The sequence below is a fragment of the Neoarius graeffei genome, chromosome 4 (genome assembly GCF_027579695.1).
Source record: "Neoarius graeffei isolate fNeoGra1 chromosome 4, fNeoGra1.pri, whole genome shotgun sequence".
Lineage (NCBI taxonomy): Eukaryota > Metazoa > Chordata > Actinopteri > Siluriformes > Ariidae > Neoarius > Neoarius graeffei.
Window position 1 is genome coordinate 51,078,337 of NC_083572.1, and position 14,368 is coordinate 51,092,704.

A 14,368-nucleotide genomic window follows, 5' to 3' on the forward strand; every position below is an offset into this window, starting at 1 on the left:
CAACGATTAATATCCCTTGAGATCACACCTCAGCCCGGTAGGTGGCGGTAGTACACATCGATTGTTAACCGCCAATAAATCGACAGAAGAAGAAGAAGAAATCCTCGTAATTGGTTTACAGGAAGTTTTTGTGTGGTTATCCTCGTAATTGGTTTACGGGAAGTTTTTGTGTGGTTATCCTTGTAATTGATTTACGGGAAGAATTTTTGTTTGTTTTGTTATCCTTGTAATTGGTTTACGGGAAGTTTTTGTGTGGTTATCCTCGTAATTGGTTTACGGGAAGAATTTTTGTTTGGTTGGTTATCCTCGTAATTGGTTTACGGGAAGATTTTTGTTTGGTTGGTTATCCTCGTAATTGGTTTATGGGAGGATTTTGTTTGGTTATCCTCGTAATTAGTTTATGGGAAGATTTTGTTTGGTTATCCTCGTAATTAGTTTACGGGAAGTTTTTGTGTGGTTATCCTCGTAATTGGTTTACGGAAAGAATTTTTGTTTGTTTGGTTATCCTTGTAATTGGTTTACGGGAAGTTTTTGTGTGGTTATCCTCGTAATTGGTTTACGGAAAGAATTTTTGTTTGGTTGGTTATCCTCGTAATTGGTTTACGGGAAGATTTTTGTTTGGTTGGTTATCCTCGTAATTGGTTTATGGGAGGATTTTGTTTGGTTATCCTCGTAATTAGTTTATGGGAAGATTTTGTTTGGTTATCCTCGTAATTAGTTTACGGGAAGTTTTTGTGTGGTTATCCTCGTAATTGGTTTACAGAAAGAATTTTTGTTTGGTTGGTTATCCTCGTAATTGGTTTACGGGAAGATTTTTGTTTGTTTGGTTATCCTCGTAATTGGTTTACGGGAAGATTTTTGTTTGGTTGGTTATCCTCGTAATTGGTTTACGGGAAGATTTTGTTTGGTTATCCTCGTAATTAGTTTACGGGAAGATTTTGTTTGGTTATCCTCGTAATTGGTTTACGGGAAGATTTTTGTTTGGTTACACAAATTCTAGACAATTTGGCTGGAGTTTCTCTAAGCTCCGGTGAGGTGGGACGAGGGCTGATAGGGCATGCCCGCCCTCTGAGCACCAATACACGTCAAGAAGAGCAAGGATTAACTCAAGCATACATCTCTTAATATTGTTAATATTCTACTCCATTCTATTTTACTATTTCAGCTAGAATTCTTCTGTGACCTTGTGTCTCACTGTGTACTGTACTGTTGTGATGACACATTGCTCGAGACATAATATTGATATCTTTTTGAACATTCTATCAGGATATGACCTGCTCAAGGTCTGACTACAAGCTCAGTTTTGATTTATCCTCATGCAGGCATTTGCAACGATTAATATCCCCTGGGGCGGCATGGTGGTGTAGTGGTTAGCGCCCTCGCCTCACAGCAAGAAGGTTCGGGTTCGAGCCCCGTGGCCGGCGAGGGCCTTTCTGTGTGGAGTTTGCATGTTCTCCCCGTGTCCGCGTGGGTTTCCTCCGGGTGCTCCAGTTTCCCCCACAGTCCAAAGACATGCAGGTTAGGTTAACTGGTGACTCTAAATCTGGGGTGCCATGGTAACGGCCCGATTGGTCATCACATCCGGCCCGGTGGTTCATGAGACTTTTTTTTTTAATAATAAATTAATAAAAATCGAATGTTTTGTGTGTTTTTTTCGTAATGATTTTAAATCTAATGTTTCAATTTGATTCCATTTTCGTGTAATCCATCGGTTCGTTTTTAGCTGCTCTCTGCTTGCTGCAGCACGCGCAGGTGCAATGACCCGGATTTAATGTAGAGTAGGCTAGTTGTTGCTCGTTCACAAGCAACAACAGTCTAAAAAGAGAAAAGTTGATTCTGAGGGTCGCATCTTTCAGGAAAAATGGAGAGAGAAATACTTTTTATGGGAAGTAGGGGGAAAACCTGTTTGTCTGATTTGTTCGCAACAAGTGGCTGTACCGAAGGAATACAATGTCAAAAGACATTACGAGACCCACGCCGACAAATACAGCCAATTCACCGGGCAACGCAGGACTGAAAAGCTAAATGAGCTTGCCTCAAACCTTCAAAAACAGCAAACAGCTTTCTCAAAGTCTCGAGAGACACATGAAGGTTCGTTTTAATATCATACATCATCTTCAGTTCTCCTTTAATGTTAAATGTGGCTGTTTTCAAAGAGGGGTGTCTCAATATCTTTGTTGTACATTTTATTTCATGTTAGGGGCAGTGAAGGCGAGCTACATCATCGCGTGGGAGATCGCAAAAATGTGTCCAAGCCATTTTTGGAGGGTGCATTCGTCAAGGATAAATACGCATCTGTTGGAATCCAATCTTTCTATCAGTCATTGCCACCAGAGTACCCAATTATCACGGCCTTTGCCGGTAAAATACTCTGTATGTTCGGGACAACATATTTATGTGAACAGGCATTTTCAGTCATGAATATTAATCAATCGAAACTGCGTAGTCGTCTGACCCATGGACATCTCAACGATGTCATGAAAATAGCAATTGCCCAGAGTCTGTCCCCCAATGTCGACAAGCTGGTAAAAAGTAAAAGACTTCTGGCTTCCACATGTAAAATGTAGCTGGTATTTCTCCCCCATGTTGCTGTGTGCTTGAGGGGGAATAAACAGGATGGGTGTGTGGAAATATATGTGGGACTTGACCAGCAAAGTTAATGTGCCATCTGTAGTTTGTTTTTATTGGTATGTTCAGTCATATTTGGCTCTTTTAAACTAATGCTACTGGATATTTAGTCACTTGACCTATTGGTGGAATTATTTACCCTGGCACTTCTTCTTTCTTTTGACTCGTTTAGGCCTACTTGCCAATCGTTTTAATTGGCCTAATTAGGCCTATGCATTGACATGTTTTTGATGTGCAAGATCAATAAATCTGATCTAAGTCATTTACAGTTTACACTTGTGTTATTTGTGTCTTAGTCTATTTCTGTAGCATTTTTTTTTATAAATGTAGGCTACTTGCATGCTTAGACTGTCACATTTTTAGAGGGTAAATTGCTTTTGTCTGCCATGTTATTGTGCGCCTCATTTTGAGGCTATAGCTTTACAATTCCTTTTGGGCGTATAGGCCTTCAAAAATCATATAAAATAATGTCCTTTTGTTGAGTTAGTGTCTGGTCTTTTCAGGCCAAAAGTGTAATTCAGCCCCCAAGGTCCCACTTGAAAAAAATCTGGCCCCCTTACCAATTTCACCCTGGCACCCCTGCTCTAAATTGAGCGTAGGTGTGAATGTGAGTGTGAATGGTTGTCTGTGTCTATGTGTCAGCCCTGTGATGACCTGGCGACTTGTCCAGGGTGTACCCCGCCTTTCGCCCATAGTCAGCTGGGATAGGCTCCAGCTTGCCTGCGACCCTGTAGAACAGGATAAAGCGGCTAGAGATAATGAGATGAGATGAGATAATATCCCTTGAGATCACACCTCAGCCCGGTAGGTGGCGGTAATACACATCGATTGTTAACCGCCAATAAATCGACAGAAGAAGAAGAAGATTCGGCTGTGACAGCTCGCAGTGCACAGCCGAAGCGACATCATTTATTATTAATACCCTTTTTTTCTCCCCCAACTGATCTTTTTCAGCGTGAAAGCTCTAACGGATCGGTTAAAGGTAATTGTAAACTCACTATGTTGCCTTGAAGCTGAACTAGCCGAGATTATTCAATAGCTAGTTAGCTTTAGCTGCACTCTGGTTAGAATAGGCATCCTGTCGCTGCATGACAGTTTTGGTAGGTCACGTTTTAGATGGTTTATAATTTTACATCACAGCTCGCTTATATACGCTAACGCATTTACTGACGTCTTGGTATAAACTGACTTATTATGCATTAATGAAAATGAACGTTTCCACGCGATTTTAGGAAGTGATAAGAGTTTCCTGTTGGAACCTGAGCGTTTCCGTAAACAAATCTACTGAACTCGCCACATGTGCCTTCGAGCTCCTTATTCAACTGGTTTGTATAAATATTGTTTATTTAGTGCGTGTGCTGTTACTGATGTAAAAAATAAGCACATAACTGTAAATGATCTCAATGTTAAAACATTTGCATGAGCTATGTGTAAAAAGCACTTGTGGTTGATCAGTGGTACAGGACAGAACAACACCAACAATGCACAATTTGTTTTAATGTACAACTGGGTGCCATGATATATGGTATTGGCAAATCGTGCACACTCTTGCACTTCATTGTTATTCATACTGTTTCTACCCTTTCCATAGCTCATAACTTCATGTTTACCTGCTATTGACTGTTTGTTTATTTGAACCAATATGTATGTACACTACCGTTCAAAAGTTTGGGGTCACTTTGAAATTTCCTTATTTTTGAAAGAAAAGCACTGTTCTTTTCAATGATCACTTTAAACTAATCAGAAATCCACTCTATACATTGCTAATGTGGGGGCGGCACGGTGGTGTAGTGGTTAGCGCTGTCGCCTCACAGCAAGAAGGTCCAGGTTCGAGCCCCGTGGCCGGCGAGGGCCTTTCTGTGCGGAGTTTGCATGTTCTCCCCGTGTCCGCGTGGGTTTCCTCCGGGTGCTCCGGTTTCCCCCACAGTCCAAAGACATGCAGGTTAGGTTAACTGGTGACTCTAAATTGACCGTAGGTGTGAATGTGAGTGTGAATGGTTGTCTATGTGTCAGCCCTGTGATGACCTGGCGACTTGTCCAGGGTGTACCCCGCCTTTCGCCCGTAGTCAGCTGGGATAGGCTCCAGCTTGCCTGCGACCCTGTAGAACAGGATAAAGCAGCTACAGATAATGAGATGAGATGAGACATTGCTAATGTGGTAAATGACTATTCTAGCTGCAAATGTGTGGTTTTTGGTGCAATATCTCCATAGGTGTATAGAGGCCCATTTCCAGCAACTCTCACTCCAGTGTTCTAATGGTGCAATGTGTTTGCTCATTGCCTCAGAAGGCTAATGGATGATTAGAAAACCCTTGTACAATCATGTTAGCACAGCTGAAAACAGTTGAGCTCTTTAGAGAAGCTATAAAACTGACCTTCCTTTGAGCAGATTGAGTTTCTGGAGCATCACATTTGTGGGGTCGATTAAATGCTCAAAATGGCCAGAAAAAGGTCTTGACTATATTTTCTATTCATTTTACAACTTATGGTGGTAAATAAAAGTGTGACTTTTCATGGAAAACACAAAATTGTCTGGGTGACCCCAAACTTTTGAACGGTAGTGTGTGTGTGTATGTGTGTGTGTATATATATATATATATATATATATATATATATATATATATATGAGTGTTTAGTCTACGTCTAGTTCATATCTAGAGTGTTTATACTGTTTATATTGTCTGAGTGTTTAGTCTATGTCTTGTTCTTGTCTAGTATTTATACTGTTTATATTGTTTGTTTTTTTCAGTTATTCTGTTTTTATTTATTGCATTGCCTGTTTGCACCGTGGGTCAGAGAGGACTGAAATTTCATCTGTGCTGTATGTCGAGCATGTATAGCATATTTGACAGTAAAGTTGACTTGACTTGATAAGCACATCTGCAAGCTTTCAGACTTTTGAGTAATGTAAGGGTTGCTTTACAATCAGGGTACAAAGATTGTGTCATAGGGGTCCAAAATTCAAATTGATTCAAACTGGTTCTTGTACCAGTTTTTAAGTGAAGGACAAGTTAAAGAACAGATGGGCATGTGTAATAGTTTGTATTATAACAAGATTAAGTGTAGCTTTAAGCAGGGCTGGGAGAAACAAATGAAGTGATTCTCGGAGAGGATTTTTTTTTTTGACAATTCAGAATCCACTACTTCCACAGTGCGTTTAAATATAAGGCTGTAAGCTTTGTGTTAGTTGTCTCTAATATTTATGTCCCAATATCTTGACCACATTTTAGGATGAAAATAATCATTTTAGATATGTTATTTTTAGTGCTGTCAAAAATGTCGCGTTATCATCGCGTTAACTTGACTCAATTTTAACGGCGATAATTTTTTTTTATCGCGAGATTAACGCTCTGTGACATGATGTAGGTTTTTCATAAGCTTTTGAAACTGCCAGGAACTTGGAACAGAACATAGACTTTGCTTAGAAAAATGATAGCAGCTAGACTGTAATGTCACGCCCCGCACAGCCAGAGTCCTCTGCCCTCCCCCCAAAGAACCAGCGCGGGCAGCTCGCACTGCCGCGCCTCGGGACGAAGAGCCACGGTGCTCGGCTTAGGTTTTGTTTTCCCATCGGCAGCTCCAGCCCGACTTTGCAGTGGCTGTGACAAGACGTGTTATACGGAGCCGTAGTAACTCGTCCCCTCACTTTTAATTACCCGAGCGCACGCCTTAACGCAAAGCGTGCGCATGGGTTATAACTCGTGCGCGCGCATTAATATCTCGTGCACACGCCTTATAAGTCGTTCCCACGCTTTATTTTTTTATTCACCATGTCCCCTCTACGGCTCCGTAGTGTTATGCTCTGCAATAAAAAAAAAAAAAAAAAACATTGGTACAAAGCAAGCCCATTCACTTTATGCTGATAAGAGAATTACAATGTTTTTTCATGTGACAAAAATGTGCGATTAAATTGCGATTAATCGCGGGTTAACTATGACAGTCGCGACATTAATCGTGATTAAATATTTTAATCGCTTGACAGCACTAGTTATTTTATATTGAAAAATTAGCTGTCTCGGAGAGGACTTTTTTTTTTGACACAGTTACATACTAACTTGATCAAAATAGTCTGAGAACTTGCTGGCATTTGACATTAAAACTTAACTATGTTTCCAATGATATGGAACCAAATATTTGTTTTATGGTATAAAGAATGATTTAAGTGCATCCCTTTTGGAGCTACCGGTGGTCAAAAAAGCACTTTTTCTCAATGACGAGTAATTTTGCTAAATATGACACATGTTGCCATACATTCACCAAAAATAACGTTATCACCAAATTTTTTTTTTTTGCATGGTAAATAGAGCGATCACAGGGCTACAATAAACAACCAAGTTTATTTAGTCAAGCCTTTTGATATTGAAGATAATAAGTGTTAAATGTGATTTTTAGCTTGCGTACCCTGATTGTAAAACAACCCGTAATGTGATGTGACTAAGCACTGTCTTTTTTTCTTGCTGACCTTTTTCTTTCTCTGCTGATGTAGCTCTTACTGCACAGAAGATCACACTTATCTCACAATCCTGTGACAGCCAGCATGCCTGTAAGACTACGGATCTTCTCTCTCAACTGCTGGTGAGCACACAAATATATATCTTACAACGTTGTACGTACATTGCTGGCGAACAGAAAACTCTCAAAGTAATCTCAACTAAGCTGCTTAAGGGCAAAAAAAATTGAAAGGAAATGAATCATCCCTACCTTTTTGTCTCCTAAGTCTGACTGCTTCTAGTGTAACCGTTTGAATAATTTAGACAAAGCTACTATCGAGTTTATCACAGCGCTGTTTTGCAAGAAAGGAAAGGTATGGTGTTTTTTGATCCAACACAATGTACCGTAAAATCTTATTCTGTCCAGCCATGTTACTTCTTTAACGTTAGCTTGTCATGCACATATGGTAAATGTGTTTTGTCAGTAATGGGGTTTAATGTTTTGAGCGTCTGTTTGTGGTTTTAGGGGAATCCGCTACCTTAGTAAGCACTGTGCTCAGCGATATGCCATGATTGGAGATCTGTTAAGCAAGGAGCAGCATGATGTAGTACTACTGCAGGAGGTGAGACACACACACACACACACACACACTTTAGTCACTTAATTGAAAAGAAAATGTAGATCGGACCCGCTCAAATGTACATTGGAGGATTTTAGTGAGTCTGAGCATGCAGGCTTCTCGTTGCTGTACAGAGTACTTATCGGCAATAGAAAAATTAGATGCCGAAGTCTGCATCAGGACTGATTTCCCTTGAGACCCAAAATAAAAAGTTAAAGTTAAAGTCCTTACCGCACCATGTGGCGCATCGGGCGGCGCCGATCTCCGTTTCCGCAGCCCTCAGCCTCTCGCCTATTACATAGCTCGGGTTACAGTGGGGGGCTAGTCCTCTGGTAACCACAAAAGTTTAACTCCCCACTCGCATCTGTATTGCAGCGTGCCTTGCCAAATAGTAGTAGGTACCATTTTTATGATGATCTTTGGTATGACCCGACCATGAATAGAACTCACAATCTCCCGATCGAGAGGTGGACACGCTACCACTAGGCCACTAGTCGGTCTAGTGGTAAAAACCTGGAACGTTTTTCTCGCCAGTGAACAGAAACGAAGATTGCGAGACAATGAAAAGTGTCTGGTTATGGAACCTATTATTTGTAATTGTTCTTTTTATGATGCCATTTCTAAGTGACGGAATGCTATACATCAAATGACAAACCAGCTAGAGACTGGGGTTTTGCAGGACCCAACATTTGCCCATTGGAGAATTGCAGATTGCAAAATTAAATTGTCGATGCCATAGCCATCCATGTCCAGGAATTCAAGAGAGCAAAATTCACCATACTGTCTGGATGGGAGGAATTGCATGACTCTCTCCCCTGTTAGTCACTGCAATACTAACCCATTGTGGGTCTCTGAGAGGTTGTGAATATGTAAGAGGGTAGATATCACTTTCGTCAGAATGTGTTCAGCTGCCCTGTGATGTAGAAGATATAATGGCTGGCTTCATGTATCTTGGAGAAAGATGTCCTACTTTTTTACTGTGCTTTGTTTGGAGCTGTCTGTGATAGGATAGGATAAAGCTAGGGGTGGGAATTGGCAAAATGACTCAAGTCGGTGAAAACTGAGTTAATAAAAAAAAAAAAGCACCTGGGATTGGGATTTTTAAGAAATGCACATACCTCTAGATCCAGAGTCCCTAAGTCCAGAACTCGCCTCTAAAGCCAGCAAATATCTAAACGGATTGTACAGTAGAACAGAGATCATAGATGACGTTTTCACTGGTTGTAGATTCTTGTGTTGTTTACTATTGTGTAAAAGAGTTTGTGCCATCCAAAAATCATTCCACTGCTTTTTTTTTTTTTACTGTTTGACCATGCAGTATTTCATTACAGAAAGGTGAGTAATCATCCATCATTGAGACATCGGAATGTTTACGCCTCTTTTCATTGCTGCAGCTGTTGGCGCTCATGTCGGATCCCATTTATCAATGTTTTAGTACAGCTGTGTATAAACATTTGCATTATCCAAACTAAACAAAAAAAACCCCATCAGATTTACAAAAGTTTTCAGAAAGGCTGATTATTTTTTTTTCCCTCTTCATGCTCGTGTGCGTCTGTTGATGACCTATAAAGTGCAAAGTGCATTCCTGACATCCTTTTTCCTCATAAGAACAGTGTGCAATAAATCTTTCATCAGCAGTTGGTGTTTGGTGTTCATGGCTATGCGCAGATAGACCAGTACAGGTAGTCGTCGACTTACGACTGCATTTGGTTACGACTGACCGGTCGTAAACCGATCTGGTCGCAAGTCGGCCTATGTTAAATGAATGTAAGTATACTGTGATCTCATCTCATTATCTCTAGCCGCTTTATCCTTCTACAGGGTCGCAGGCAAGCTGGAGCCTATCCCAGCTGACTACGGACGAAAGGCGGGGTACACCCTGGACAAGTCGCCAGGTCATCACAGGGCTGACACATAGACACAGACAACCATTCACACTCACATTCACACCTACGCTCAATTTAGAGTCACCAGTTAACCTAACCTGCATGTCTTTGGACTGTGGGGGGAAACCGGAGCACCTGGAGGAAACCCACGCGGACACGGGGAGAACATGCAAACTCCGCACAGAAAGGCCCTCGCCGGCCACGGGGCTCGAACCCGGACCTTCTTGCTGTGAGGCGACAGCGCTAACCACTACACCACCGTGCCGCCCCCCAATCCACAATTAAAAGTGCAATAATCCATGTAAATTACACTGAGTGCAGAATTATTAGGCAAGTGAGTATTTTGACCACAACATCCTTTTAATGCATGTTGTCCCACTCCAAGCTGTTTAGGCTTGAAAGCCTACTACCAATTAAGTATATCAGGTGCTGTGCATCTGTGTAATGAGAGGGGGTGTGGTCTAATGACATCAACACCCTATATCAGGTGTGCATAATTATTAGGCAACCTCTTTTTTCCTCTGGCAAAATGGGTCAGAAGAGAGATCTGACAGACTTTGAAAAGTATAAAATTGTGAGATGTCTTGCAGACGGATGCAGCACTCTTGAAATTGCGAAGATGTTGAAACGTGATCACCGAACAATCAAGCGTTTCATTGCAAATAGTCAACAGGGTCGAAAGAAGCGTGTGGGGGAAAAAAAAGGTGCAAAATAACTGCACATGATCTGTGGAAAATCAAGCGTGAAGCTAACAAGCAGCCATTAGCATCCAGTTCTGCCATATTCCAGAGTTGCAACATTCCTGGAGTGTCAAAGAGTACAAGGTGTGCAATACTGAGGGACATGGCCAAGGTAAGGAAGGCTGAAAAACGACCACCACTGAGTAAGGCACACAAGATAAAACGTCAAGACTGGGCCAAGAAATATCTTAAGACTGATTTTTCTAAGGTGCTGTGGTCTGATGAGATGAGAGTGACTCTTGATGGGCCAGATGGATGGGCCTGTGGCTGGATCAGTAATGGGCACAGAGCTCCACTCCGACTCAGACGCCAGCAAGGTGGAGGTGGAGTACTGCTATGGGCTGGTATCATCAAAGACGAGCTTGTTGGACCTTTTCGAGTTGAGGATGGACTCAAGCTCAACTCCCAGACCTACTGCCAGTTCCTGGAAGAAACCTTCTTCAAGCAGTGGTATAGGAAAAAGTCAGCATCTTTCAAGAAGAACATGATTTTCATGCAGGATAATGCTCCATCTCATGCGTCCAAATACTCCACTGCGTGGCTAGCCAGTAAAGGTCTGAAAGGTGAAAAAATAATGACATGGCCCCCTTGTTCACCTGACCTAAACCCCATAGAGAACCTGTGGTCCATTATAAAACGTGAGGTCTACAAAGAGGGAAAACAGTACACCTCTCTGAACAGCGTCTGGGAGGCCGTGGTTGCTGCTGCACACAATGTTGGTCGTGAACAGATAAAGAAATTGACAATCTATGGATGGAAGGCTTTTGAGTGTCCTCATGAAGAACAGTGGCTATATTGGTCACTGATTTGTTTTTGTTTTGTGTTTGAATGTCAGATATGTTTATTTGCAAATCTGGAGTTGTCATATCAGTGTACCTGGTGAAAATAAATAAGTGAAATGGCTACATATTTGGTTTTTATTAAGTTGCCTAATAATTCTGCACAGTGAAAGTTACCTGAACACATACATATTCTCCTAAAATGGCCAAAACTAAAAACGCCCCACTCTAACTTCCATACATATTCAGCTTTGATATTTATGAGTCTTTTTGGTTGATTGAGAACATAGTTGTTGTTCAATAATAAAACTAATCCTCAAAAATACAACTTGCCTAATAATTCTGCACTCCGTGTATATGATTTGAAAGTTGGTCAAGTTAATGTTTACATTAGTTGGATTAGTTGGTCTTATGTACAGATTTACACACAGTCGGGAGCATGAATAGGATATGGTGTGTGTGTGTGTGTGTGTGTGTGTGTATGTGTATATATATATATATATATAAGCCCACGGTCAGTGAACACAAGTGACCAATGATCTTCATAACGGTACAGGTTTTATGAATGACCTGCCACAGGTTTTTAATTGTAGGCTTTTTCAGTAGTGTTTTATGTATTGAGCAGTACATGGCTTGGTAAGTTAATGTGGATGAGGTGTTTTAGAATGCTATGTTTACCTGTACCCAGGACTCTGACTTGAGTCCGACTCGTGCCCTAATTTTAAGGACTCATGACTCGACTTGGACTTGAGCACTGATGACTTGGACTCGTGCATTAACTGTGTTCAGACTCGTAAATTGGAGATGAGGACTCTGAGTTTTTTCTTTTTTTTGTAACATGCTTTAATAATTTGGCATATTTATATCTACATTAATTTTTATACTGATTTTGTGCAAGAGAACGCACATTCACTTGTTGATATGTCATGTTCAGGAACAAACTAACATTAATGGCGCTAAAATGTCTGGAGAGAAGCCCCTAGGGTTGTCCACTTTGCTTATACAGACTTTTCGTGCAGTAGGAAAAAATGCACTGCTATGTGTTCCATATGTAGAAGAACTATCGAGGAGACGACGGGGACAATCTCAAACATCAATCATCATTTGGCAAGACTCCACCCAGAGAAGGAAGTGACATGCTATGTTCTTTGCTTTGTTGATAACGGGGCTTGCTGACAGATGAACTAGCGAGTGTTAACCCTCTCTCATGTTATTTGCCCTGTTGATAGCGGGGCTTGCTGAGTGATGAACAAGCTTTTTATCTGCAGCGTATTAACTAAAATGGGACAGTCAAGCAGTAATGCTAGTCTAACACAGTAGCAGAGACGCTTTCACATAAAGGCAGCAACAGCCACCATCAAATGGTGCGGTTGGAGTCTTGTTCTCGGACTCGACTCGGATCAATAGTGGACTCAACTCGAAATTTTCTTGAATGACTTGGATTTGGACACTGGGGACTCGAGACTGGACTTGGACTCAAGGTTTAGTGACTCAACTACAACACTGCCTGCACCCTAATACAGCAATAAAATTTGTTAATTTCCCATGAAGTTTCTGTTAGTTTGAAAGGGATGGGTAATCTGCTAAATGGAAGAATACTCATTGTTTTAACGATCAGACTGGTACGCTGACCAACATGGCCAGGCTTAAAAATTGGCTCAGCAAAGGCATGATACCGAATTGTAAAGATTTAAAATTATAGTGGGGATACTGCAGAGATACTTAGATGGGGATCGATTCCCGATTATTAGTAGAATGATCTGGAGAAAAATATTTTCTTCCCAGTCTGTATTTGGAACACATTTCACTGGCACGGATGTCATGAAAAACACAAAAAAGAATATTAAAAACTTGGCAAACATTCTGAAGTAACATTCATAGTTAACCTATAACGTGACTCACAAGCTTTATGGTATTTATAGTAACATCATGTTTGGATTGCACATAATGTGTAGATAAATTCCTGAGCTTAGAGTTGCCTGCATATAAAAAGTTAATTTTAATCTGTAATTGGAATAAATTGATTTGAGTTCGTTTGATTAATTTGGTTGATGATGATTTTTTTTGTGTATAAACAAAGGAAATGATGAAATATCAGTACTGCTTTGACCAACATAAAATTGAAGATGTTCAGTTACTACAGTGGTGCTTGAAAGTTTGTGAACCCTTTAGAATTTTCTATATTTCTGCATAAATATGACCTAAAACAACATCAGATTTTCACACAAATCCTAAAAGTAGATAAAGAGAACCCAGTTAAACAAATGAGACAAAAATATTATACTTGGTCATTTATTTATTGAGGAAAATGATCCAGTATTATATATCTGTGAGTGGCAAAAGTATGTGAACCTTTAGGATTAGCAGTTAATTTGAAGGTGAAATTAGAGTCAGGTGTTTTCAATCAATGGGATGACAATCAGGTGTGAGTGGGCACCCTGTTTTATTTAAAGAACAGGGATCTATCAAAGTCTGATCTTCACAACACATGTTTGTGGAAGTGTATCATGGCACGAACAAAGGAGATTTCTGAGGACCTCAGAAAAAGCGTTGTTGATGCTCATCAGGCTGGAAAAGGTGACAAAACCATCTGTAAAGAGTTTGGACTTCACCAATCCACAGTCAGACAGATTGTGTACAAATGGAGGAAATTCAAGAACATTGTTACCCTCCCCAGGAGTGGTCGACCCCAGGGTAACTTCTAAGCAACTGAAGGCCTCTCTCACATTGGCTAATGTTAATGTTCATGAGTCCACCATCAGGAGAACACTGAACAACAATAGGGTGCATGGCAGGGTTGCAAGGAGAAGACATTGCTCTCCAAAAAGAACATTGCTGCTCGTCTGCAGTTTGCTAAAGACCACATGGACAAGCCAGAAGGCTATTGGAAAAATGTTTTGTGGACGGATGAGACCAACATAGAACTTTTTGGTTTAAATGAGAAGCGTTATATTTGGAGAAGGAAAAACACTGCAATCCAGCATAAGAACCTTATCCCATCTGTGAAACATGGTGGTGGTAGTATCATGGTTTGGACCTGTTTTGCTGCATCTGGGCCAGGATAGCTTGCCACCATTGATGGACCAATGAATTCTGAATTATACCAGTGAATTCCAAAGGAAAATGTCAGGATATCTGTCCAGGAACTGAATCTCAAGAGAAGGTGGGTCATGCAGCAAGACAACGACCCTAAGCACACAAGTCATTCTACCAAAGAATGGTTAAAGAAGAATAAAGTTAATGTTTTGGAATGGCTAAGTCAAAGTCCTGACCTTAATCCAATCG

General features: G+C 40.8%; 1 protein-coding gene across 2 annotated transcripts in view; it reads left to right on the top strand.

The window, feature by feature from the left end:
* The first annotated feature begins 3,487 nt into the window (after positions 1-3,487).
* smpd2b (sphingomyelin phosphodiesterase 2b) overlaps positions 3,488-14,368 on the top strand; it is a 37,469-nt gene continuing 26,588 nt past the window's right edge. The window contains exons 1-4 of one of the 2 annotated variants that reach the window (XM_060919330.1): positions 3,488-3,610; positions 3,861-3,953; positions 7,115-7,203; positions 7,585-7,681. In XM_060919330.1, coding sequence (XP_060775313.1) covers positions 7,166-7,203; positions 7,585-7,681 — 135 coding nt within the window. In that variant the 5' untranslated portion in view covers positions 3,488-3,610; positions 3,861-3,953; positions 7,115-7,165. The remainder of the gene's footprint in view (positions 3,611-3,860; positions 3,954-7,114; positions 7,204-7,584; positions 7,682-14,368) is intronic. The other variant, XM_060919329.1, reaches the window with a different exon arrangement.